A 27,257-nucleotide genomic window follows, 5' to 3' on the forward strand; every position below is an offset into this window, starting at 1 on the left:
CAAACACCAGCATCGAGCAAACAAGTGATATAGCGCATTCTGATTTATCTTCGAACGCCATCCGGGATTCGCATCAAAGGCAAAAAAATTCTGCTAAAGCTTCGTTTGATCAGAAGTTTTTTATGTTTATTCCATTTAAAAACAATAAATTCATTTCTTTTTTACTATTTAGTTCATCTAATCAAGTTCCCGACAACTGCATTTGTTTTATTTTTCTGTTGTTTTGAGAAAACTTTTTATATATTTTTCTCCGATAAAAAACTCCATTTTCTGAATCAATATTTCTTAAAACTGTCTTTTACAAAATACCAAAAAACCAAACAAAACCCGACTTAATTTGTTAAATTGTTACATAAGAGCATTAAGTTGCAAATGCTTTGACAAATCTTAAAATAATAATAAAGCCATTATCAATGTAAAGAGAGACAATTTGACAGATTTCCTTAAAAGTCAAAAAGAAGTTTGAAAACTACCAAAACCTACAGTATCAATAGAATTTGCTTATCATATACAGAATTTGCAACCTCAGATATAAGCAAAATATTATATACAATATAGCCGAACTATGATTACACAAAACAAAATCACCAAAATTTTCCAAGAAAAAAGATTTTCTAACCATGTAGAGAGAGAGATCAAGAAATGGGAACTCCAAGGAAGGTAAATACTCTCACCCGAAATAACCGTGCAAGATCATTGATCTCAACCAAAACCTGTGTTTTCTTAGCCCCATAATGCTTCAAGTAAGCTTGGATTCTCCTCGACAGCCTATTAGCAACCTCAATGGTCAAACTTGCGGTTGCCTTATTGCCAGTTAACACTCGCAGCGTGCTCTCAGCATAGGAAGGATGCGATGCTAAACGATTTAGTAGAATCAGAGCTTCTCTAATAAGAGATATCCTGCAAAGTAATATCAAAGCATCAATATAAAGGAAAGATAGCCATATCTTTTTATTTCTGGAATGAACGCAATTTTCTCATCATCAAAGTACCTGAGAATGAACGATGCAATAAGATAAAGGAAATATAGCAATATCATTCTTATGGACATTTACCTTTCCTTACACAAGTCCTGGGTAGCACAATTATTTGGTATTTCAGCATCCATCTCGTATGCTAATAATTGTATGATCAGCTCCAGGAAATTGATTTGCTGAGGGGTTACTGAACGTAAAAGAACTTCAAAGCCAGGTTTCCCAGATGATGCTATAAATGCCAACAAAATTATCACTCGCCTCCGAAATTTGAGCTCCTATAAGTTTCATATGTTTAACAAAAAATTTAAAAAAACTAATAATAAAATATTCTCACATACTTTTATAAACAACAGATTGAATCGTTGTTTTTTAGGTGTGGCAAAAAAAAAAATTATGCAGTTTTTTATTCTGTGCGGAGTCTAGAGGGCGTCCGGAGATCAATAAAATGTGCCACATCACTCCATTATTGGGTACCCAGCTCGATAACCACACTAGGTATCCCTCGGTACTGCTGGGTACCTGGCGCTTAACCGGACGGTTCTCCCGTCCGGTGTCCGTGCAGAATAATAGCTCATGTTTTATACTAGTGGAGAGATAATGTTTAAGCCAAACACTTTAGGATTGGAAGCATGATCTGAACACTGTAGTGGGCAAGCATATTTAACCTCGAACTATAACTCTGGCAAACAATGGCAAGAATAAACAGGCTTGCTTGGTCTGAATATGCTCCCAATAAACACAATGATATATATCAATAATGAAAAGGAGTGACGAGATTTGAATACCATACACCATAAAAAAAATGTAAGTATGTAACCATGGCAGACCTTGGACAGGCAAGAATTTAAAAGGGGAATAAATTTTTAAAATGTAGATATTGGTTCGTAAAATTAATAATTAAGGAATTTTAGAAAAGATCAAAAGCTTTGATGTCGATGAAAAAGAGACGCGTCTTAAAATGTAGTGAAAAAAAGAATATCCAACATATAAGAAAATTTGATTAGAATTTAAAAATGATGAAAAAAGAATAATGATTCAACCATGAGCTGAACCCAAAACCAGTGGGGCTAAAGTCAATGATGCATGTTGATTAACGATGATGCCAAAATGATACCTCTACCAATATTGTTGTTCATAAGAACATTTAAAAAAAAAAAGATTTTCAGGTGGCACCACAGTAAGACCTCAAATAAAAAGGATCACGATTGGAAAGACTTTGGTGGTATAGCAACCTTTTTATGTCAATTGAATGATTCAATTGTAGAGGCGAAACAGAGAACTGCTATTGCAAAAAATGGGCTCAATACTAGGTTTTATAGTAATTAAGTAATTACCATTTACCAAGTACGATAAAATGGTTGAAACCATAAGAGGTTGAATGTTGTGTATCATTGTAAGCTAAAGTCACATTCTAGTGAACTTAGTGCTGCCCCAATTGGAACTTCCACAAAGCTCTCCACATATATGAATAAGTTGGGGAAAATTTATGCTGTGATTGACTTCAAAATAAGTGTCATTCCGGAAGCACATTAGTTTATGAAGATACCTTTACCTTGATTTTAGTTAATATTTTAAAGGACATTATCTTTTTAAGTGGTGCAATGTAATTTAAAAAAAGCCACTGGCTGAACTTGTTCAGACTAAACAAAATTTAGCAAAGTTGATGTCAAGTGCAAGCATGTGGGGGCAGGTGAAAAAGTCTCTTGATTGAGCCCATCTATGTCAGAAAAAAAAAAGTGAAAAGGAAAGACGAAGGGCCAAAAGGATTTGTATGGTAAAAAAAAATAGAGAAAGGAATTACAATATGATGGTTTTTTTTTCTATTTGAGGGAGAGCATGATATTCTCAGATGACTGAGCCAAGAGAGTAGGGGGTGAAGGTAGAATGGGTAGAGACTAAGAGGGACCAATAAAAAAAACTTAAAAATAGAACAATTGGAACTAGGCTGAGTACTTCAATTTCTAGAAATAAACAATCCTGTTCAAGAAAAATTACAAGCAAAGAACTTGTGTCATAGGTAAATTAGCAAAAGCTTTTAAATGCTGAATAATTTTAAAGTTTACCTCAGCACAGCTTTTGTTAAAGTTTAAGCACTCTGCGATATTTTCAAGCATAGATTTAATTGCTCCTTTCCATGTTGTAGTAGACTTATGGGTATCATCAGCTTTTGCATGGTCAGCACAATCTGCTTGTCCACTACAAAGCATCACCAGCATCTTTGGGCCTTGCATTTTTGCAAAGAAAGGATCAGATGCAAAACATAGGCCAAAGAATTAATGGCTATAAGCATACAACAAAGTATCAATATATCATGTAGAAAGGTAAAAATATAGGTGGGTGCTAGCTATCTTAGTTGGTAAAAAATTTGGAAATTGCTGTCAGGTGGGTGCTGGCTGCATTAAATTTGTGCATGAGGAATGAGAAATACTGAACATCAGGGAAAATGGAGAAGAAAGATGAACACAAAGCAAGAAAGAAAGATAAAAAAAAATAATACAGATAAGGTTGTTTTCAAGAATTCAAAAGCTTCAAATAAATACATCAATTTTTTAGGCTTTCCACCTTCTTGCTATATATTTGGTACTATTCACTCTAAATAAGCTGGTGTGATTATAAAATATGTTGACAAGAAGAGGGTCAACAAAAGTAACTAAATCATCACCACCTTCATGACCTAAACACTTCGGTAAAGATAGAAAAGAGTACGGTATCACCAACTTATGCACATCAAAATCTTTACCATTATCCTTCCTGTACCAGGGATTTAATCACCATTCTCTTAACTCAATTGATGGACAACAACATACACATGATAATGTCAATTTAAAACAAAAAAGTACAGTAAAACAAAGCTCAAAACCAAAGCCCATCCACACTGACATTTGAGCTGCTCAATGATATAATTATGTTAATCATCTGCTGTTGCATATCACACTCCACTTAATTAGATCACCCACTCTTTCTTAAAAGGTCTGTTTTGGATAGTCGCCTTTTCTCTCCCAATTTCAATGCTATTTCTTCAGATTCTTCTTCTCTGTGAATTGCCTCGCAGGACTTTCCTTTTTGTCACTCTTGCTTCTTTAAGCCAATGTTACCAAGATAAAAGTTCATATGCTGTGAATTATGTGGGACTTTCCAAGAAATATTCATGAATTATTTTTTTTAATAATTGCAAGCAATGGCCATGTGACTACTCAGCAAGGATATTATTCAATTACTATGCTATAAAATATATTAAGGCACTAAATAAACAAAAGCAGCTAGCAAACATAAACTTCCATGCAAGTCTATCCGAGTAGTCAAATTTGTATTGGGTATTACAGAGGAAGGGCAGCTACTTGGTATGTATGTTTCTGTCATTAAGATAGGCTGTCTGTGCTAGAGTTCAAGAGAAAGTTAATCCATGATTCCCCCGCCACTCCCCTAGGTAACAGCATATGTTTACTTTTGGCCAAAATTAAATGTTTGAAAACTTAAGGCAAGCATGAAGATGAAGATTAAAATATATATTTCATAAAATCTCGAATCTTAGAAGACTGATTATAAAAAAAACACAACCAATTTTGATATGGCAAGGCTAGGAAGCTAAAAATTTCAAAAAGCTATCTAAGGTGTAGAACCTACTATTCAACAGCAAAAACATAAGACGCACTGCTTGTTTCCTTACATGCACCCCAGCTTCCGTGCTCATTAGAGTTGACAAAGTTTGCAATAAATGTACTGACCCAAACCTGTATAAATCATTAAATTATCAACAATGATGCAAAAGGAACACAACTCTACGTGGTGGATTGAATGGAACGAACAAAGCAACTTACTTCTCCCTATCTATGTTAGGTTTGCACTCCATCATGATTAAACTCATGATCAACAACCCCTCAAGACGAATATACTCATCAACATTCCTCACAACAATTTTCTCCATCATTTCGAAGATTTTAAGCAAACTTCCAAAAGACAAAAACATAGCGGTGTTAGAAGCCTGATCGTCACCCATGCATAAATTCCCCATAGAAGAAACAGGCGAAGCTTCACTTGCATTATCAGTCATTTGAAGATCATGAAATTTCATAACCTGATTCTCCTGTGCAATGGCTCCTTCGCCTGTAAAGCTTTCATCATTAGATTTACCCACAAAGACATTGCTCCTGCGCAGAGTACACTGGGAAAATCATATTTAAGTTCATAAGCATATGCATTTGAATAAAATGTCCAAGGAGATTGATAAATAGAAATGTGAATGAAAACAGCGTCCTAAAAATTGTAGCGTAAAAACTTAGACACATAAGCAAAATTGTGTGAATGAATTTTAGTAAATTAGACCAATGTGATTGCAAATGGCTAGCGTAATGCAAACTATTTAAAAGAGGGTTCCCTCTACCACCCCATCCCCCAATTACTGCAGTGTCGTGCTGTAGCAGCGCACGAGTAGCGCCCACTCAATAAGACCTCATTATACTAAATAAATCAAATAAGAAACCTCACGCGCTTGGATGCGCACCTCCTAGCTAGCTCACCATGTCTCCCTTTCCCATTTTGTACTCCATCTGGCAAGCTTTTTCATGCACACTTTCCGTTAGGATGCTATCAATATTTTCAGTGAACCAAACTTGCATAGAACTTAAAAGAACAGGATGAAGAGGACTTTGGGACATAAACAAAACATTCAAATGAAATGAAACTAAAATTAAAGAAAATTAACAAATGATAAAAAATAAGAACAAATTTATTAAAATAGAACAAGAACTAAACATCCAAATGGACGGATAGGGAACTTGCAGAAAACACAACAACTTGCCTATGGGAAGAGTTAGAACCTCCATGCCACTTTTAGAATGCTCAAACCTCACACACATGAGATCAAGCAAGCTTGAATGGTAAAGTGAAATAAAGGGTCTCCTATCTATATGAGAAAATTTGATTCCATAGCATCAAAATATAAATTTAAGACAAAAGTCGCATCTTAATGTACTTAAAAGATTCTAACAAACCAACAGCATACCCCCATATCCACAAAATGCATATAAAAGCAGACAAAAGGCATTCTTTAAAACCTCAAAATGAAATAGTACGTGTTTTAAATGACAATATTCACGCAAACCAAACAAAATCTAGATATTTTCAAAACAAGCACATGCAACATGATACTACTTTGAAATCAAACAAAATACCCAAGAAAAAATCCAGATGCATCATGTAAACACATTGAAAAGTGTGCAAAATAATAAAGAATATGCAAGCATATAGCGCATGCACCAACAGCATGTAAATGCATCACATAAATGCGCTGTGCAAATATAATAAAGAACTTGCAGGTGGATTATGTGAATGCACCAAAAAGCTCATAAATATATCATGTAAATGGGTGAATGAATAGAATTTATCTATAGCAGAAGACAAGCATCGGAGGATAGGTTTGTTAGAAAATATGCACTAGTTTAAATCATGCTTGATTTGCATTATTTTGCAAATTTATAAGATAGAAATGATTTATATCATGATTTGAAATGAAAAAAGTTGTATGGTTTATTAGGTCTTTGATTTTGAAACATATTACTTTTGAAAAAAAATGTTAGCAAAAAAGAACTAAACTAACATTCAACTGATTATTTTTGCCTTGGTATTCCAGCTCTCGATTCAACTCATAACATATCTACATCACATTGGTTTCTTTTCACTAATGTCAACAATCCCCATGTTTTGATCTTTTGAAGGGCTTTCATTTCATCCCTTGAACTGTTAGTCCAATTCGCATTATTTAAAACCCTGGAGACAATTTTAGAAATAGAAATAGAATGAAGGTTAATAAGGATTGAGTGATTACTATGATAAATATTTTTGTATGATAAGAATAAGTGTAAGAAATGTCTAGTAAAAATTATCGTACCATTATTTGCAGGCTCAATGATTTTGTTAGCAGGTTTAATGGCAGGATTGATTTGACAGTTCAGCTTGATAGATTGAAATGCCTTTCTCCTAGATTAATTTAATAACAGCTATAGAAGATTGATTTAGTGTAAGCTTAGTTTGTATAGAAGATGTTGGTTTTGAAATAGAGTTCTTTGTTGGGATGAGGTGTAAGAAAGAGCAATCTAAAAAGAATTCCTTGATGTATGGCATAGAATCAAACTTAATCTAAGGCTTCAAGTTCCTTGAGTCATAGACGAGCATTCCCTTCTTGTGTGTGACCACAATGACTGGTGTACATAGTGAAGGTAGCCTCGAGAGGGAATATCACCTTTGCTCCAAACAAGAACACTAATGGAGTGGCCTTCGTTGTATTTTTCATAAGTGGAGTGATATGCTTTACAAAACTCTCGTTAGTTTTTTATGTCACTCATTTCTTTAATAGTTTTATCAACTTGTTTAATGACTCGATTAAATAATTATTCATTAAGTGACATATTGAAAAGTAATGCCAATCCATCTTTTGTCATTTGAAGAAACAATAATTCGAAGCACTTGTCATATATGATTTAGCATGGCACCACAACTTAGTAGACAAAGTAGTCTCAAAAGAACTTCACATTGTCTACCTTAGCTCATCTCAAAGGAATTGCTTCAACCCACTTTTAGCAATACTTTCTGGCAACGAGAATAACATTATGCATAGTGGAAGATTCAAAGGGCTTTGTGTTCTTGCCCCGAACTTCAAATAGCCATGATAATATTGCATAATGTAGTAGGTTATGGGCGAGCAATGTAAAATGTCTCCTTGATTTAACATAGATGGCACTTTTTAGCATGGTCACTTTAATCCTTATTCATGCTAGGCCAAGATCAACTGAGTTAATTGTTGTTGTTAGCAAGTCAAAAGCATTCTCCGATATATGGTTGTAAATATTAAGGCCTAATAGATATTTGGGTGTAGGGAAAACTATCTTTGAAACTAATTAGCAGAAATAAATATGTATAGCATTGAATCAAAAGAAAAGAGAAAATAACAATTAAAAAAAAAAATAGAAAAATAAGTTCTTTAGTTCGATAAATAAGATGATACATGAAGCAGATAAACCATTAATAATTATGATGAGTCTACCAAGGTCATTATCCAAACCTGAGGGTATTTCAATGAAATAGAGATGAACAAAAACTGATAATATATAAAAAAGTCAATAAAGGAAAAGAACAAGATTTGCATACTAAAATTGTGACAATAATAAATTCATCAGACGTCATACACCTTTACCTGAAAACCAGAATCAAAGACTAAATGTTGCAAGGTAGCATGCAGTATGCGCATAGACACATGGGCGACAGCCTGTAACAAAAGAAGAAAAATTGAAAATATTGGCAGTGAACAAAAGCCGGTTCATAAATGCTAAGCATGCCAGGAACCGAACAAAGCTGATAAGGACCTTTTCAAAATCATATTTATTGTCCACAAACATCTAGTCAGCTTAGAAAAGGTCAAGAATGGTTAGAAGAATCAGACCATTTATGTAGATTAATCATTTTCTTCAGGCAATGTCCCATTAAGAAAAGTTAACAATGATAACAATGATAACAGAAAACACATGCAAAAACAGCAGAAAATAAATATTGTAGGAGAAGAATAATGGCGACGCAATGTGCAAATAATCACTTGGAATTAAAAAAAGCATTGAAATTAAACAATATTTTGAAGGGTGTACCCACCGCATAGAACATCAACCAATGCAGAATTTGGAGAGGAGTTGATGCATGTGACCCTACCCCACGATTCAAAAGAGGTTGTTTACTTGTAATTCAAAACATTAATTATCATAAGTATAAATTGTGTTTCCTATGCAGGAAGTATATAAAACTAAAGATGCTTTGCAGGAAGTATACATTATGTTTCCTATTTAGAACAAGATTTGATGCAATTAAATTTCTCAAAAAACTAAAGATACATTATGCAGGAAGTATAAATTGTGTTTCCTATCCATCTGTGATATCAAGAATAGTTTGGTAAAAAAGGTCAGTTTAAGCATCTCTGAATGCCACTAAATAAGTTTCAACGTGAATATCGATTATTTGTGAACAAATGCTAAGGCGCTGAAAAATAATAATAAGATAACCTCATAAAGGAAATCAAAGAGCGTGAAGATAGCTATGCTCTAGGATAAGCAATCTATAACTCACAGCGTATACAAGAGATGACATTCTGAGTTTGAAAACAAGTTAAAGGTGGCTTGCATCACATGCTAAGATTCAGAAAAATCTGCCCAGCAGTTAATTCAAAGAATCTTAATAGGGATTAAGAATTCTATCACTTACGTTATCAAGGTTGCATAGCTCTAGTAATGCATCAATAAAATCCTGCAAAGGTACAATCTCATGACGCATCTGCAATAACAAATTAGAAACCCGTTAATGATCATGGAAAATAAGCTCCAATTACCTAATTCTGCAAATGCCCACTCATCAGTTTTGATGTCATGCCCACTAACCAAATGCACAATTATTAAGCATTCTATGATTATTAACAATATGCTCTCTGCCTAACAAGTGTTTGATGTGCTCTAGAACATGGAATGCATTCAGTCATCAAATTCTGACTTGACGTCATTAAGCCCCAAATACTTTCGTTTAACAATTCACGCATGAAAAAGGGCAACTCCGACTGAACAGACTTATGTGTTCAATGGTGTGATTTCTTCTAAAGATGCCATTAGCTTATAATGTCATGTAACCAGTATATAATTTTATCAGGTGACATGCATGCTGATTTTGATCACTGGATGGTTTGACTCCACTAGAAAAATTCTCTAAAACTTTTATAATCAAAGGAGCAGATTCTCACAAAGTACTTGAACAAAGCATTCCAGGTAAAAGATCAATTATGTTGATGTTGTGCAGTTCATATGAGAGACAATTTATTAGGCTTTTGCACCTTCATTAGTAATTGATAAAACCGAGAAGCTTTAGCAGAATCACTTGAATGAATAGAATGTATACTGTCATGCAAAGGTATCTCTGAAAAGCTTTCATTTGCCAGTCCATCGAGATTACATTTTGAAGACAATTTGATGCACCTGAAAAGTGTAAAAAATTCCGCTGAACAAGATCTAAGAAGCTTCAACACCAGGTTGCTTCCTGATCTTTTGTCATATAAGCCCCAGATTGCATGCAAGTTGCTTACAATTCCTTGATCATTTAACGTTCTCTTCTGTTGGACAATATCAATGGCATCTTGACCAACATCAGTTTGGATTCCTGTACTCTTACTATGCTTAGTTTTAGTGCTCTTCTCCATAAAGGAACATTCCTGTGCAAGTGCGAAAAAATCATGGCTTAGATGGACTGGTCATTATAGTAAGACCATAGATGAAATGGTATTTAAGGAGAATTGACAAAAGCACCTGAGCTTCACAGGAGGTAGTTGCTTCTAAACCCATCAAATGAACAAACTAAGTTTAGTCAACAACTGAAAACTTAAAATTGTGGTATGAGTCAGAGTTTACAGTATAAAAACAATATCTTACGATCATCAATCATTATACGCCGCTTCAGTTCAGAGACTGCTGATCCATTTGCTTGATGAACTTTCAATTTAGAATTGTATGTTCCAGATTTGATGGGTACTATTTTGTTTTCAAAAGAAATGGAAGCATGAGGTTGATTTTGTTCACAAGCGCCCCTGCAACCACACAAGCTAATTTAAAATGCCAATAAAAAATTCTTGGAAGGATGTTAATAGGGCCAAACATTCAATTGTGTCTGCAAATCTGCATGTGTGATATGTGGGAGTTCCATGAGTGAATACGCGCATTGGTTGTACCCCTCAGTGTGTACATGTCATGCAGGAATGCACATTTGAATCTACTTTGTACAACATTATTATTACATCTTAATGGCCAAAGCTTTAGTCAATACAGGATTTATCACTTTGGGGAACAAAGTTTTTTTTTTTCTTTTATTTTCAAAACGTTTTGACATAATATTATTGATAAAAATGGCAACATACTACACTCACAAGTTTTCCCTCTTCAGAGTGCAGATCTCAGCATCTTTAGCTTCAAGTTGTGAAATAACACATTTCAGCTGCTCATTTTTCTGATCTCTATCTTTCTTAAGGGTGATGCAATCTTGTTCCTGAAAAGTAAAACAGTAACGTAAGTTTGGTGTCTGACCATAATGGTTTTGCAATATTATGTTTCTTAGGAGTTGTTTGGTTGCATGCACTAAAAATACATATATTTTAAGAATGCAATGTTAAGAAAATAAAGTGTATTAATTTTCATCAAGCTGTTTGTTTGTATCTAAAGTGAACACAAAATTGTTTTTTTTAGTTTTTGTATTCTCCTTCTCCCCAACACTCCATGTCATCACCATTTATCCCCCATAAGTTACTTCGGTGTACACTGCCAACAACACCCTTAAAGGTCAACCTCTTTGGGCCACATCCTATTCGTCAAGTGGTTTGTAATAAAAGAAATGTGCACGGGAGACAGTGGGAGAAGTAGTGCGGTTTTGGAAATGCATTTTTGAATGGTGAGGCAAAGCATCTCGAATGGAAGACAAAGCCGACGGATGGGCAAGAGATGAATTGGGAGCAAGAGGCGGTAATAACGTAAACAAAAGAGAGAGCTTGTGTGCGAAACACTAGTGAGAGATAAAAGCAAAAACAAAATATGCCAACTTTGTCTAAATTTGAAATGCATGAGAAATAAAGCCTATGGTAGACCAAATGCCTGAAAATTTTACTTTTCACTCGTTTACTATACACCAAACACCCAAAATTTCTAAACCCCTACAAACCTTTTATTTATACTCAAAATATATCCAACCAAATGGTCCCTTTAAAAAAAGATATTTCACAAAAGAATTTTTTTATTCAAGGAATGATGACATTTCCTGTGCAAGGGAACAGCTGAAAGCCTGAAATATCATAAGTAAATAATAAACAGATAACTACTTTCACTTATCATAGAAAATAGTACCATGTGAGTGAACTTCTTGGAGAGATGCTCCAGCTCCTTCTGCAATATAAACAAGAAGAGTAAGTTCTATTTAATAAGCACACTGAATAAAAACACTTCATATTATGGCTGATGGTACAGTTCTACAAATTTCTTAATACTTAGTACCGTGTACAAATGTTACCAGACAGTATTAAGCATTAAAGCAAATGGAAAAGACAAATATCATTTTAAAAAAGCTATTAGATATGAAGAACAATGAGGTATATATGAAGAACATTAGACCAAAAAAAAAAAAAAGAGAAAAGTCTCTTCAAGACAAGGACAAAGCAGAGAAGGGCTATCATCAGCATGTGTATCATACTTAATTGCAACCACTTGAAACCCCATCAAAGTCAAAGCTGAGGACGAAACCAGCAAATCATGCCCGTTATGATTCAGGTGTCACCATACCCCAATGACCATGACAAAGGCTTGCAATACAGCTTATTACAAACCATACCCTCAACAACCATACACCCCCCACCCCCAAAACACACACAGATATTGTGGGAGCAACCCAATCCAATCCTAGTAATATCACACACTAAAAGTGGAGCTAGAATGTGAATATTCATATGCCAAGGCTGAAAACTATCCACCAATATTCATATGCCAAGGCGGAATCCCATACAATTTGCAGTTTGCTCATGCAAAAAGCCAAATAAATTTAGAGTGGACTGAAAACTATCCACCAATAAGACACTAACAACACCAAGGCTTCGTTTGGGACGACTTTCTTATTGCTTCTCAACATAGATTTTTAGTAAAAAATTAAAATCTTTGTACTTAAAAGCTGTCCCAAACGACACCTAGATGTTTAACTCCTTTACACCTCAAGAAAAAGATATGAACAAAAAGCAGAAGAAAAGTAAATAGCACATCATAAACCATGCAGTAAAGAGAGCATTCACATATCAACGCTATTTCTACAGAAGACAATATGCACAACTATAAGCTCTGTTGGCTACCTCAAATCCAAAATTCGTGAATTCTCTAACTCTAACAAATAATACAAACTATAAATTTTTTTTGTTTTATGAATATTATAGGCCAAGGTCAATAATAGTAGAAATTTAAAAAACTATCTATATAGATGAAGATTAATATAGTAAAGACAAAAGAAAACAATTTCTCCAAGTAAAAGCAGATTAAATTCTAAAACCTAGCCCTAAAAGAAAAGTCTCCGAACTGGAACAAACGCCAAAGTATCTTAGATCACAAGCAAACTAGAGCCACCAAGCCACCCAGAATGCCAAGCTGAAACGCCCAAAACAATGCAATCAAAGACAGAGTCCCAACACTACCTGATAAACGCTTATAGATGTAGCCCCTAAACCAGCTCCTGATCGCTGCAATCGATGATTAAATCTCACTGGTGAGAGAAGACTGCTTAAAGAATAAAAACCCTCTGCCTAACATCCCAGCATTCTCTTGCAAATCAGAGCCTAACAAGATATTCAAAGTGCTTTAACGAACTATTAAAACCTACTACACGTCAATATAGACCACGCATTCCCTGCTGAAGCAGCGAAGGTACCCTAAATTCCGGACGGACGGTGTTCTACAAAAATCAACGTAAATATAAAACACAAACACTAGAGAACTCGCCTTCAACCGCTCCAGCTCTTTATTTCTCCTGCCACCACCTGCGCGACTGAAACCGCCATTCCTAGAAATCCTACTCTCAACCATCACGCAACCATCCCCAACCGGAGCATCTTCAGACACTTCTTTAAACCTCTGCGATAACTCCCGCGGCGGAGAGAAGCATATATCGCTGCCACCCGCATGGACCCCAGAAGAAGACAAACCCGCGCGTTCCGAACGAAAAGGTGGGGGCAGTTCCCAGTGGTCAAATGCCTCTTGCTCCAGCAGATAAGAGGAGCTAGGGTTCGGTGGAGGCGGAGGAGCGATAGGATTAACGACGGCATTTTTGGAGCATAACCCGAGCTCGACCTGAAAAACTTCGTTAATGAAGTTCTCGTCCCATTCGTCCACATCGAAGCTCATCGGATCGGTTGATTCTGTAGTGGAGTCCATTGAAGGGAAGAAGCCGATATATATATATAATTTATCCAAAACAAAATGTTGACTAAACTATTTATTTTAAATTTCATAAAATTCTTTCAAAACTCTCATAATTGAATCAACTCCTTTTAAAAATGTTTTTTTTTTTAATAATAAATGAACCTAATATTCAAATGATAATATTTTTAACTTCTTTATAAACTTTTTCCATAGCAAACAAGAGTTTATTGTCTTAGCCTATGCACATACATCTTAAGTTGAGAGCAACTCATTAGAGAAATGTGTTTTTTTAATGAAAAGTAAGCAAAGGGAAAAATATGCCTCTATTTTAACTTAAATGACTATACTAGTGTGAGTCTTAGATTAAGAAGATTGCTCTCCCTCGTAATTGGATAATTCATTTATATAATATATAATAGATATGAACGGTTGAATATGTATTTCATGTTATAAATAGGATTATGATTCGAAGTGTAGAAAGATATCATCAAGAGATTGTTGGAGATCTTCTCGACCATTCTCTGTATAAGTGGAGAGGTTAGTGATGAAAAAAAAGTAGGATTTGGCCTTAATAGAGAATATATGTTACTATGATGGTGGCAATAAAGGGCTTCGACTTTCATGTTTATGTTGGTGTGTAGATGTTGACGTCGATGGTGGGAGCATTGGCGTTGAAATCATAAGTGGACCTACACGTTGGTGTCACCAGCAAGCGTAAGTGCTTGTGTTGACAATGAGCAACAGTGTTAATATCAATGACTAGCTTTGGCTTTGCTGTCGATGATAGGCAATAGTCTTATCAATGATGATATGTATCGACGTTGTTGTCAATGATGATAGTCGATATGAATATTGATTTCCAGTATCAAGAATCATATTGAAAGCAAACATCAACCATTATTTCTCTCTACTATATATAACAAGTAATGTTTTGCACACCTTAAAAATTAACATATTTTTAATATATTTTATGTGAGACATGTTATGTATGAGATAAAAAAGGAATATAACATGTGAGAAATTTGCCAAAATTTACATTTTGTTTATGATTGTTTGTAGAATAACATTCAAAATTGTATTAGTTCCTGACGTATTGTTATTTAAAAGTTATGGGTTTTTTATTTTGTAAGTTAATAACTATATTTTATAAGTTAAATATATTTATTGGTTAGCTTACAAACATATTGAAATGTATCATTTTATGAGGAAAATATCTTATATTTGTAATGTATATATGTTTTAACTCATGGTACATTCAAGTATTTCAAGTACTTCGTTCAAGCTAAATCAACTTGATTCAAGATAACTCAATCAAGGCGGACCAATAAAGATGATGAATTTGCCAATGCCATCTTGAACTCGCCAAGATTAACATGAACTCACCAAGTTTATAATATACTCGTCAAGATTGTTGTGGATCCGTAAAGATCATGACAAACTCGCCAACACATTCCAAGATTTATTCAAGCATTATAAGCTCAACATCAAAGTTCAATAAGTAAAATCATCAACTTCATTCGAACACGTTGGAATTTTCTCTATCAAGTCAACCACTTCAATCAAAAGCCAATGGCTCACTTTGTTAAGAGACTTTTAATTCAAGTAGTCAATCAATAGATATCTAACAATTAGGCTAGAAGACGCACTTATTTCATAGCAAGCAACAATTAAGGCTTCATTTGGGATGGCTTTCTTACTGCTTCATAAAGCAGCTTTTTAGTACTAAAAAGTTGTTTTTAGAAGCAATAAGAAAACCGTCCCAAATGAAGCCTAAGCCTTACTATGCATTGTTTTTATTTATATTTTTTAATAAGTAGCCTTCATGTAATGATAAATTCTCACCTAGACTTACAAACAAAAGGTAAGGGGGAAAGCTAAAGATACACATTTTATGCACTCCTTACTTAACAGAACTCTCAAAACTTCTTATTATAGATTCTCCTTTTCTCCCTATTATCTTAGATTTTCCTCTCATCAAGCATATTAATATGGTTCTGATCTACCCACAGATAGTTTGGGATCTAACATTCTCAAAGCTAGAGATGTATCTTGAGTACTTGAAGAGCGAGATTGAGAAACCTGAGTAAACATGGAAAATCCGGATTTTATAATTTGTTGACGACTTAAAGAGTTGGAAGAAAGAAGATAGTGACTCACTTCATTAAGGACTTTTAAATTCAAATAGTTAATGGATATTTAAATATGGCTACAAAACACATGTATTTCACAATAAGCAACAATTAAGCCTTACTATGCATTGTTTTTATTTATATATTTTAATATATTGTCTTTCTTGTAATGTTAAATCCTAATATAAACTTATAAGGGGATAGGGGAAGCTAAGGATGCACATTTTTTGCAGTTCTTATTTTAAGAAAATCTCAAGGGTAGCTTCTCATTATAAATTCTCCTTTTTTTTTCTTTTTTATCTTTGATTTTTCTCTTGTCAAGTACATCAATATAGTTCTCGTATACCCACAGACAATTTTGGATATAACATACTTAGAAGTTGTGGTGAGTGTGGACATATGCAAAAAAATGGATGGTGTATCATGAGCAGTAGACGAGTAAATTAAAACTGAGAAACCTTAGTAAACATAATATTACCCACATATTGAATATATCATATCGTGTTTATTCCAACTAAAAAAAAATCATATTGTGTTGGATGGTGATAGATCAAGCCCATGGTCTAATTTGAAGCGACTTTTCAGATTTTTTTAATTATTAACAGACACCATAGGTACTATTTAATTCCCATAAATGAAAAATATATATATCCACAAATTTTCTTTCATTTGTCTTCAATATGCATATACAATAAAATCTCTTAAATATAGCACACAGCAACTGACAAAGGCAAAACATAACAAAAAATAGTCATTGTTGTACAAAATCAGGAAAAAAAAAACCTAATACAGACTTAAGCTATCAGATCCTACAACCTTAGCTACTTAACAAGCTTTTAACCTTGCCATAACCTAAATAAAGTATGTAATAGCTATGAGCCAACATAACCCAATAAGTCACACCCATTGATCTAAATTTTTAATACTTGACCCAACGATTATTTAAAATTGAATAAAAGAGAAGTTATAAATGAGTTATTCTACTGAACAGAATAGTGCTTCCATATAATAGAATTTAAACAGACTTTGCTCAAAATATAAATAAACTAGCACTTATTATATAAAATAGAAATTAAAAGATTTCCTTCATGCCTTTATGTCTCCCAACATAAATAGATATAAGGATTCAAGACCTTATACCTCTCTCCTGTGCTAGCATATCATAAAATAAGCTCTTATAGCTCTCAATTGCTTAGCACATCATATACTTGTTATTTAAGTCCTTATAAGTCACAAATGCATTCAACACAACATAATTTCCTCCTAATATAAGAACTCCTAAAAAATCATAAACTTGAGGCAAATAAACACATATATAACTGCAATTGAGATGAAATAATGAAAATTGGCACAATACAAAATAGTGCAAAATACTATACTAAAAGCCAAAATGTTTAAAATATTGGGTAGAAATTTAGATTTTTTCAAATTGTACCAAATTATCAGGAATTTGTTTAGAACACTATTTTAAAGCTTTTGATATGCATCAATATTATTTTTTGAGGAATTATTTTTTAAATCACTAAAGATAGCTGGTTTTTTAAACTATCTCACAAAAATTTTCAAATGAAATTTGAAAATGTTCAGAATATTCTTACATATAATATACCAAAAGTTACTGGGTAAAATTTTAACAGATCTAAATTTATTCATGTTTTTAAGTTAGAAATTATAATTTTTATCAAAAAAATCTCAATTCTCGTTTTATTAAAAACTAAGATGGGCAGAATGTAAACTAACTTGATCCTGGGAATTTTTTGAACTGGGCAGATAGTAGAAGCCAGAAAATGGACTAAAGCAGCTTGGAATGGGTTTTCTCTCTTTAAAAGTTATATTCTCTCTCTCAATCTAGTAGCCTAAGGGGGGAGAAATTTAAATGAAATTTAAGTGGAAATTGATATTTATAAAGAATGGCCTGGCATCACAGCACTCCAAATAGCGGTGTCACTACATCGACACTGTATATAATAACATTACTTGAACCCGAGAACTTAGCATCGCAGCACCTCTTATCCCAGTGTTGCAGTGCTCCCAAGGGAAAACTTCATATTCATAACAAATCATGTAGCCGACCCCTTAATGGGATAAAGGCTTGTTGTTGTGCTATACAGTTTTAATCAGACTATAATGATCTTAATGCTATTCATATTTCATTTGGAAAAGTTGCATTTAAACCCAATTAAAGTAAAGTATTGCTCGAACTAAGTTATCAATGATAGATAAAATAAAGTTTACTCTTGATCTCAACAAGCCAAGTGTTAGATTCAAATTAATCTGCCGATGATATTTGGATCTTACTTTGACGACTTACAAGGCGCACAGTGGAAAGCGACGTGTAGGGGTGTGAACGAGTCGAGTCGAGTATTTGCATAATTAAGTTAAGGTTGCTTAGTTTTGACTTGATCTAGGTTATCAATGTTTGATAAAATAATGCTTAAGCTCTTGATTTAGCAAGCCTAGTGTTGGATTCAAATTAATCTGTTGATGATATCCAAAAATTACTTCAACCATAACTTTCAAGGCTCACATTGGCAAGTGACGTGTAGGGGTATAAATAAGTCGAGCCGAGTATATGTCTAATCGAGCTAAGCTTGCTTAGTTTTTATTGAGCTTGAGCTTGACTCGAGCTCTTTTACTAAGCTCAAGCTAGACTCGTTAAAAAATTTATAGGGTCGAGCTCGATTGGAAAGCTCGAACTTGACTCAATATATAATTAATTTAAAAATGTTAAAATATGTTATATAATGCTAATTTAAATTAATTTTTAAATATATTTTAACTTATCACCGAGCTTTCGAGTCGAGCCAGGCTGCTCGAACTTGAGCTCGTTTAATATACGAGCTCAAGTATAGGCTCAAGCTCAAACTCATAGATTGATAAGCTCGACTCGTGAGCTCATCAACAATTCAATCTCAGGCCGGCTCGCAGCTCACTTACATCCCTTGTGATGTGTAGATCCATTGAGTGACAAGTGGTGAGTAGGCCCGTCAAGTGACTAGTAGACCTTGATGAGTTATCCTTGATCCTTGTCGAGCGTACCTAGGCTTTTAATAAGGGAACAATTATTACGTCCTCCGACCGGACGTAGAGGAATGTCCGGTCGGAGGCCAAATCGCGCCAAAAAACGAGAAATACTGAGCAAATACCGAGCAATACCAAACAATAACGAGGAATACCATCACGTGAAGACCCAATACCGAGCTATACCGAGCAATACCGAGTTATACAAAAGTTGTACCGAGTTTTTCCTAGAAAAAACTCGGTACAACTCGGTATTCCTCGGTATAGCTCGGTATAACTCGGTATTGGTCTTCACAGAGAGGTATTCCTCGTTATTATCAAATAATAGCTAGCAATACCGAGCAAATACCGAGTTTTTTGGCGGGATTTTGCCTCCGACCGGACGTTCCTCTACGTCCTTACACCGGACCTAATAAAAGTTCTTAATAAGGGCACCTTCAACCGTTCTCACCTCAAGGCCAATTGAGCTTGGTTGAGCCAAGCCATTAGCATATTCGAATATCCGTCAAAACATTTAATGTTACTCAAATATTAAATATCACTTGAAATTTAAAGTATTTTCTTAGTTAGGCTTCTCTCCTATTGAACTGATATCACTAATTAACAGCCTAATCTGCTCTATTAGAATTTAATCTGTTCCAATTCTAAATCTAATTAAGTTAGGCTGAAATTGAATATAATATAATTATTTTTAGGAATCTTCTTTGTAAGGTTACTATAAAAATAATTTTATTTTATTTTATTTATTTATCCTGCAAATTTTAAGCCTTTGAGGAGAGCTTAATTACACCTAGGGGTGTCAATTCGGGTCAATGGGTCGGGTTCGGGTCAAACTTGGAATTGACTCGGCACTGTTCGGGTCAACCCGAACCCGACCCATTTTTAAAATCGGGTTAGGTTTCCGGACCCGAACCCGACCCGATTCGGGTCCGGGTCAACCCGACTCGACATGAATGACCCGAAGTTGACCTAAAATTGCTAGTTTTCAGGTAAAAAATCGGGTCAATCTTCGATTTTCGGGTCAAAATAGGGTAAAAAATGGTCAATCTCGGGTTTTCGAGTCAAATAAGAGTTTTCGTGTCAATTTCGCCCGAACCCGAACCGATTTTTAAAACGGGTTGATTTGTTGAACTCGAACCCGACACGTTCGGGTCCGGATTGACTCTAATCAAAATTTTTTCGAATCGAGTTCGGGTCGTGTCAAAAATTGACACCCCTACTTACACTCTTCTAATGTCAGCAGGTTCACAGAAACACGAAGCGAGCATGGTTCTCTTTAGTTTTATCTCTCATCAGCTATCACATAATATTAATCACCCTATCTATTTTCCTTGTCTCACAGCCTTTCATTCCCTCATCTCCAACCAATCATTCTCAGCCTGGCACGTGTCCTCACCATATCTTGAATAGTGGCATTGCAACCAAGCTTTTCTTTTCTCCTTTATCCCATTTCCTTAGCTTTTCCATCACCATAATTACAATTCCACCCTCAATAATCTCAACCCATAAAATTATTTTTTATTTATATATTAATGATTCCAACTCACTAAATATTTAATAAGTCAGAGGATTGTAGCAAAAAGGCTATAAACCCACAAGCTCACCTCTACAACTCTCTATTCCTTTAAAAATTATTATTTGCTGTGTCCGAACGCATCCGAAGATCAATGCAGACGCACCACATCATCAAATATAAAGTGCATTGCATGATGTGACATGTTCTAATTGACCTCTGGACACGTTCGGACTTCACATGTAATAATCTCTCATATTCCTCTAATCATCATAATCTTGTTCAAAATTAATGGTCACCAACTCTCTTTTATTTGTATTTAAAAGCCACATAATACTACTATTTTTTTTAATTTATATAATTTAGACTTTATTTGGGATTATTTATTCATTGTTTCTTAAAATAATATTTTAGTAAAAAAATTAAAATTTTTGTATAAAAATTTTTGTATGAAAAAGCTATTTTAAAAAGCAATAAAAAAATTGCATGTACTAAAAAGCGGCTTGAAAAAAGGTAAGAAAACCGTCCCAAACGAAGCCTCAAAGAGACTATTGTATACAGTTCTTATCCTTATATTATAGATATATTATTTCCATGACTTCTAATTTAATGAAAAAGAGCGATGCTATTTAATCACGAAGCTTACATCTGTATCAGTATCACCATAAGGTTATTTTAATGAATCAAGCTTAATATCTCTACTCGACAATAAAATTTAAACTAATTTCGAGCACAATAGTTATTAATCTATAGAGATTATAATTAACTTTTCTTAATAAAAATAATAGTAAAAAGAAAAAGAAGATCTTGTTCCTTAGAAAGCATCGAAAAGATAGCTAGAGAGCAGTGCACCCTCTCTCAATTCTATCCTCTGCTTCTGTATTTCAGATACCAGAGACAAAACAAGAAGGAGAGAGCAAAAGCAAACCCAAATCAGCTCTCTCTTTCTCTTCTTCCTCCATAACAGCCATTAAAAATGGCAGTTTGCACAGCCTACACCTCTCCTTCCCTCCACTCTCCATATCCAATCTCAAACTCCTCAAAAAGCCATCATCACTTCATCCTCTCCACTAGTTGCAGATCCAACAGAAGAAGAGTTAGAGGAGAAATCTCATGCTCTTCAGAAACTAACACAGTAGTTATTGGCCTTGCAGCCGACTCAGGATGTGGAAAAAGTACTTTCATGAGGAGACTGACAAGTGTCTTTGGAGGAGCAGCTGAGCCGCCAAAGGGAGGGAATCCAGATTCTAACACTCTGATAAGCGACACTACCACTGTAATTTGCCTTGATGACTACCATTCTTTGGATAGAACAGGAAGGAAGGAGAAAGGAGTGACTGCTTTGGATCCAAGAGCAAATGATTTTGATCTTATGTTTCAGCAAGTTAAGGCTTTGAAGGAAGGAAAATCTGTGGAGAAACCTATATATAATCATGTCAGTGGGTTGCTTGATCCTCCCGAGCTTATTAAGCCACCAAAGATTTTAGTTATTGAAGGTTTGCATCCAATGTGAGTTCTTTCTTTCACTTCTTTCGTTACTAATGTCTTAGGATTTGTTCCGAGCAAAGAAAAGTGGAAGAAATGAAGTTAAATTTCGATAATTTATGGATTGATTATCAATCTGCATTTATTTATTCAGTATTTTCATTTTCATTCACTCAAATTCATGACATCCAATCATATCTTGCTGAAAAATCGGATTTTCCCAGCTAGGACATTCCATCTAAGATTGTTTGTCTTTGTGTGTGTGGTGGGGATGAAGAAGAGATAGAAGGAGAAAAAAAGGAGGAATTTGAGGCTTTTTTCTCTTTTTTCAGAGGAAAGTTTGTACATGGTGGTTATGTTTATATGGGAATTATATCCATTGATGATTTCCATTTTTCTTTCTTAGTTAAGGAAGCATAAAACATTAATGCATGCATCATCTTGTGCTATTTTCCTGATTGTTGAAGCTATTTTTATAGACATGCAAACTAAGGCCATATAGTGATATAAATTTGATTTGCATGTTCCTTGCTAGATGAAATGAGGACTTCTATGTGGTTATTTTCATAAATATGCCAACTAACACTGCATTAGGACACAACTCACCTTGGTTTGTTGGTTGGAAGTTTAGGCTACCATCCAAGAGGTCTTGGGTTCGAGTCTTGTGTATGAGATGTGTGTGTGAGTCTGCTTTAATTGGCCTAAATGTTCAAAAAAAAAAAAAAAACTGCATTAGGGGTTTAACTAAGTTAAACTTATTAGTGAGCTGAAGCTGATCAGTTGACGAGCTAAGTTTGAGCTAACCTCTTGTATTTTTTTTTCTTTTTCATTAATCATTAATTAAGGTTTGAATTGATGGATGCCATTGGCTAGTCTTAGCACCTATGGACATTTATGTAATATCCAGCCATAAGGAGTTCCGCAATATTTCAAAATTTTTATCATATAATTTGGTATTTAGGTATGATGGTCGTGTGAGGGATCTGTTGGATTTCAGTATTTACTTGGACATCAGCAATGAGGTTAAATTTGCATGGAAAATTCAGGTTAGTGAGAAGCTCTAATATGTCCCATTTCAATATAGTAATCTTCTATACCATTTTGATTTTTTTAAAATTTTTTATGCATTGATCCTCTTTAAATTGAGCTGCAGAGAGACATGGCAGAGCGTGGACATAGCCTTGAAAGCATTAAAGCAAGCATTGAAGCACGAAAACCAGACTTTGATGCTTATATTGGTATGTTTCTTATAAACAAAATATCGAACTTTTTCGTTAGGGGCCATTTGAGATTACTTTTGTTCATCCTGTTTATACTTTGATTTAAAATAAAAAAGAATATTTGGTACCTTACAAATTTAGAGCATTTCACTAATGTAATCAATGAAGAAAGCTTTGTAAATAGTTTGTACTGCATTTGAGTCGCTAAAACAACAAACAAGTTCCAACTCAAACAAAGAATCTCTTGACATTATCAGATCCACAAAAGCAATATGCGGACTGTGTAATCGAAGTCTTGCCAACACAACTGATCCCTGATGATAACGAAGGAACGGTTTTAAGGGTGAAGTTGGTGATGAAAGAAGGTGTTAAGTACTTCACTCCAGTCTACCTCTTTGATGAAGGTTCCACCATCTCATGGATACCTTGTGGAAGAAAACTCACTTGCTCATACCCTGGCATCAAGTTCTTCTATGGACCTGACAGTTACTTCGATCATGAGGTTGCAGATTCATAATTTGAATATCTGAAGCAATTTGTTTTATGCAGAATGTAATGTACTGTAAGGAGTTAGATTTAGCTTCTGTTGCTAATTCAGCTTCTTTATTTTCTCCTTCAGGTTTCAGTACTTGAAATGGATGGCCAGTTTGATAGACTGGATGAGCTCATTTATGTTGAAAGTCATCTCAGCAGTTTATCAACTAAGTTTTACGGAGAGGTAACACAGCAAATGCTGAAGCATGCAGACTTCCCAGGTAGTAACAATGGTACAGGTTTATTTCAAACAATCGTCGGATTAAAGATAAGAGATTTGTTTGAGCAGATTATTACAGAGAAATCTGCAACTCCAGCTGAAGTATCCAAAGTTTGAACTTCTTTCTCTCTTTTAGTTTCTATCAGTTTAGCTCAAGCTTCTATTGTTTCATAGTCTCACAATGAGAGGAGAGCAAAACTTGTCTATATTGAACTGTGTAATTGTAAAGAGGAGAAGGATTGTAGCTGGTTCTGAAGTATTGCAGGGAACAGAAGATAATTAATCCCTTCTTCTAAAGTGAGTTCTTCTCATCTGTTTCTCAATTTCCATTACAATACCCTTCTGTAGACAGATATCACATTCCTTTGTTATTATAGGAGATTTAATATTGTTGTTTTGCTATTTTACTGTTATATAAATAAAATCATCGCTATGGTCACACAATGATGCATTGACTATCGTATAAATAAAGAAATATTGAGTAAGAATTTTCTTAGTTCATTTATTATTATTTTCACCACTAATATAAAGTTCATTTATTATTATATTTTAGTATTACAAATTATCAAATATACATTAAAATTTATGAATAAAATAAATTCTAAGTTCTCTACACTTCAAAGAATCTTTCACCATTGAACTTTTGTTCATGTGTTCCAAGCCATCTATGCAAAAATTATTGATAGATTTAATAGTCATTGATTGAGATTATTATTTATGTTCTACTTGATAATAAGCAAACCTAAAACAAACAATAATTTCCACACTTTAATAAATTTGAGCTTATTTGAGATTGACTTGATGGTTTGCAAACCAAGTCAAGCAAAGTGTTAAGACGTGTGGAGTTTGATTTTTTTTTTTTTTTCATACAAACTTGATTTTAAAGTCATTTTAAAATCATGAAAAGCTTAGATAAGATTATAATCAAATCTGATTTTGGTTTTCAACTTTGGTGGCTGTCAAATTTGAGATCAAATTCACAACTTATCTAAGTTCCTACATACCACCTCATGGTGCCTTGTAAAAAGAAACAAAATCAAAAGAGAGGATGCAACATTCAGCTTCTCTTTATGGCTACCATCAAGCTTAACAAGGACTCTCAATTCAAGCAGATGGGATAGGCAACGGGCCAATTAGCTCGTGAACGGGAGAGATTATTCTGTACGTTGTCCGAACGCGTTGGAGGTCAATTCAGACGCGCCACATCATCTAATGCATTATATATTGAGAGACGTGGTGCGTTCAGATTAGCCTCCGGATTCGTCCGTACACCACACAGAATAATTTTTCCGTTGATGGAGAGTCTAAGGTCAAGCATCAATATCACTGCATCTCTCTCGGTTAAAAAGGAGGTGGTTGGCAATGATGAGATCAATTTTGAGTTCTGTAGACCATTAAGGTTTTATACTATTTAGTCAATATACAACAACGTGTTAGAAATCGTTAAGTGCAGACATTTATAGCAAGCAAGAAAGAAAGCGTTTAAGTACCACAATAACATTGCATGTTATTTTGATGGTCATAAACTTGCTAGCAGTATGTCTTGCCCAATGATTCTTCAAAAGCAACAGTGCAGGAGTCATATTCTTCAGAAGCAAATCTGTGAAGAAACTCTATATAAGCTCCAATGCTCATTTTCCTTCTCACCATTCACGCTCTTGTCCTTGAGGAACTCAATGGACAAGGATACTCAGGTAACTTCGCGCTGGAACTTAATAATTGTTCAAGGCTTTCTGATTCATTTTCAATCTTTACTTCTTGTTTCTTGGACTTCAAAGTTGTCTTCATTTCATTTTCAATCTTTATAATCTTTACATTTTCAATCTTCGCAGTGCATCCTTTGTAGATCTAGGATTAAAGGCTGGCGGTATAGGTATCTCGTTGCATGCCTTATTGTTGGATAGACTCTCCATTCTTTGGAGGCCATAAATCACACATATTCATGTCACATGTATGACTTCGCCTCCATCTTTCTCTCATGCATTCTTGTTATGTGATTGTTGACCTCTCTTTTGCTCAAGCACTAGGTCAAAGGGTTTGACCTGATCAAATTGACCAAGTCAGACCCCAATATCTTTCCCATTCAATTCCAGTGGTCGAACCAAGTATATTGAGCCCTAGCCAAGGCCCTGGGTCAACCTCGTTGACCAGGTCAATCTTGGTTGACCCAAATGCCTTCTTTTGATTTCAAATGCATTACAGTGCTTCTTACATTCAATTCTCACCTCCCCTGGACCCAGTGGGCCAAACCCAACCCATTGGGCCCAATCCTGTACCATGGGTCAACCTAGTTAACCAGGTCAACCCGAGTTAACCCATTTAGCCCATTTATGCCCAAGTCAGTTTAAATTCAATCCAAACCCCTCTTGGACTCAAACCCCCACCCTTTTGGATCTAATTGACTAGGTTGACCAGGTCAATCATTGGCTTGGTCAACCATGGTCTCCCTTGGTCAAATTTAACCTATTTAGGTCAAATTAATCCCATTTAAAGCCATTAAATCATTTGTAATCCTCCCTAAGCCCAAATCCCGTGCTAATCAAGCATGATACCCTCCTAATTAACCCTAGAGGTGATCTAAACCGTCCAGTGAATGCTTAAGCCTATAAATAGGAGATTTTAGGGCTTCATGAAGGTCCTCTTGCTTTTACTCTCTTCATAGCAGCTCTCAACCCTAAATTTTTTTGTGTGAGAGCTCTCCTAGAATCCCCCTACATTCCCCAAGCTAAATCCGACCATCCCAAGCCTGCCGGCGGTGAGATCTCCGATGAGCCGAGGGCTTAGACGTTCCAAGGCTTCCCTAGCTCAATCCAAGATGTTTCGAAGCTCGTGTTCAACTAGGAAAACATACGAGGACAGTCTATAAGCTCAACTGTTCAAAGAAATCGAAGATCCAACGATGAAATTTCTCTAAAACCCTTACCCTAGGTCACAACACTTAGGTTCAAATAACTTTTCATATAGCGCTTTTTAGAACGCAAGTTTGGTTCCCCAATGATGCTCTTCATACCCACTACTCATGTTTAAGATTTCATAGATTTATATCGTACCGTTTGCGAGAACGATACGAAAATTGCTTTGGAGGCTCTGGTTCGCCCTAGATTTGGAGGTACAAGATCTCCACCGTTGATCGCATGATCAACGGTGTAGATCTCGTTGTTCCGTGGCCTTTTTCAAATCGCGGAAGAGATCTTGTGGCTCT

General features: G+C 34.9%; 2 protein-coding genes across 3 annotated transcripts; one reads left to right on the forward strand and one right to left on the reverse strand.

Annotated features, from left to right (window-relative positions):
* Positions 1–393: 393 nt before the first annotated feature.
* Positions 394–13,956, reverse strand: LOC110115145. 2 transcript variants are annotated; one of them, XM_020848280.2, is made up of 13 exons: positions 13,514–13,956; positions 11,885–11,923; positions 10,918–11,036; positions 10,427–10,581; positions 10,304–10,329; positions 9,835–10,209; positions 9,219–9,287; positions 8,167–8,238; positions 4,796–5,139; positions 4,602–4,708; positions 3,041–3,201; positions 1,056–1,252; positions 394–900 (listed from the first exon to the last, which is right to left on the reverse strand). In XM_020848280.2, the coding sequence occupies exons 1-13, from the start codon at positions 13,943–13,945 to the stop codon at positions 636–638; spliced, it is 2,361 nt and encodes a 786-aa protein (XP_020703939.2). In that variant the 5' UTR covers positions 13,946–13,956; the 3' UTR covers positions 394–635. The 2 variants fall into 2 exon arrangements, 1 of the variants encoding a protein (XP_020703939.2); XR_003702245.1 differs by having other exon boundaries at positions 773–900; positions 1,056–1,206.
* A 7,439-nt stretch (positions 13,957–21,395) lies between these two features.
* On the forward strand, positions 21,396–24,457 carry LOC110115179 (phosphoribulokinase, chloroplastic). Its single transcript, XM_020848345.2, has 5 exons — positions 21,396–22,105; positions 23,043–23,127; positions 23,235–23,319; positions 23,559–23,803; positions 23,921–24,457. Exons 1-5 carry the CDS (start codon positions 21,573–21,575, stop codon positions 24,170–24,172), a joined length of 1,200 nt encoding a protein of 399 aa, XP_020704004.1. The 5' UTR covers positions 21,396–21,572; the 3' UTR covers positions 24,173–24,457.
* The last annotated feature ends 2,800 nt before the right edge of the window (positions 24,458–27,257 follow it).

The sequence above is a fragment of the Dendrobium catenatum genome, unplaced genomic scaffold, assembly GCF_001605985.2.
Source record: "Dendrobium catenatum unplaced genomic scaffold, ASM160598v2 fragScaff_scaffold_1220, whole genome shotgun sequence".
Classification (NCBI taxonomy): Eukaryota; Viridiplantae; Streptophyta; class Magnoliopsida; order Asparagales; family Orchidaceae; genus Dendrobium; species Dendrobium catenatum.

Bases quoted from the DNA above. Each gene is read 5' to 3' on its own strand.
- LOC110115145 (XM_020848280.2), bottom strand. From the start codon at position 13,945: ATGGACTCCACTACAGAATCAACCGATCCGATGAGCTTCGATGTGGAC. The intron at 10,582-10,917 runs GTGAGTGTAGTA...GTGTGGTTGCAG, and splicing joins ACTCTGAAGAGGGAAAACTT to GGGCGCTTGTGAACAAAATC. The intron at 10,210-10,303 runs GTGCTTTTGTCA...GCACTTGCACAG, and splicing joins CTACCTCCTGTGAAGCTCAG to GAATGTTCCTTTATGGAGAA.
- LOC110115179 (XM_020848345.2), top strand. From the start codon at position 21,573: ATGGCAGTTTGCACAGCCTACACCTCTCCTTCCCTCCACTCTCCATAT. The intron at 23,320-23,558 runs GTATGTTTCTTA...TGACATTATCAG, and splicing joins AGACTTTGATGCTTATATTG to ATCCACAAAAGCAATATGCG. The intron at 23,804-23,920 runs GTTGCAGATTCA...TTTCTCCTTCAG, and splicing joins ACAGTTACTTCGATCATGAG to GTTTCAGTACTTGAAATGGA.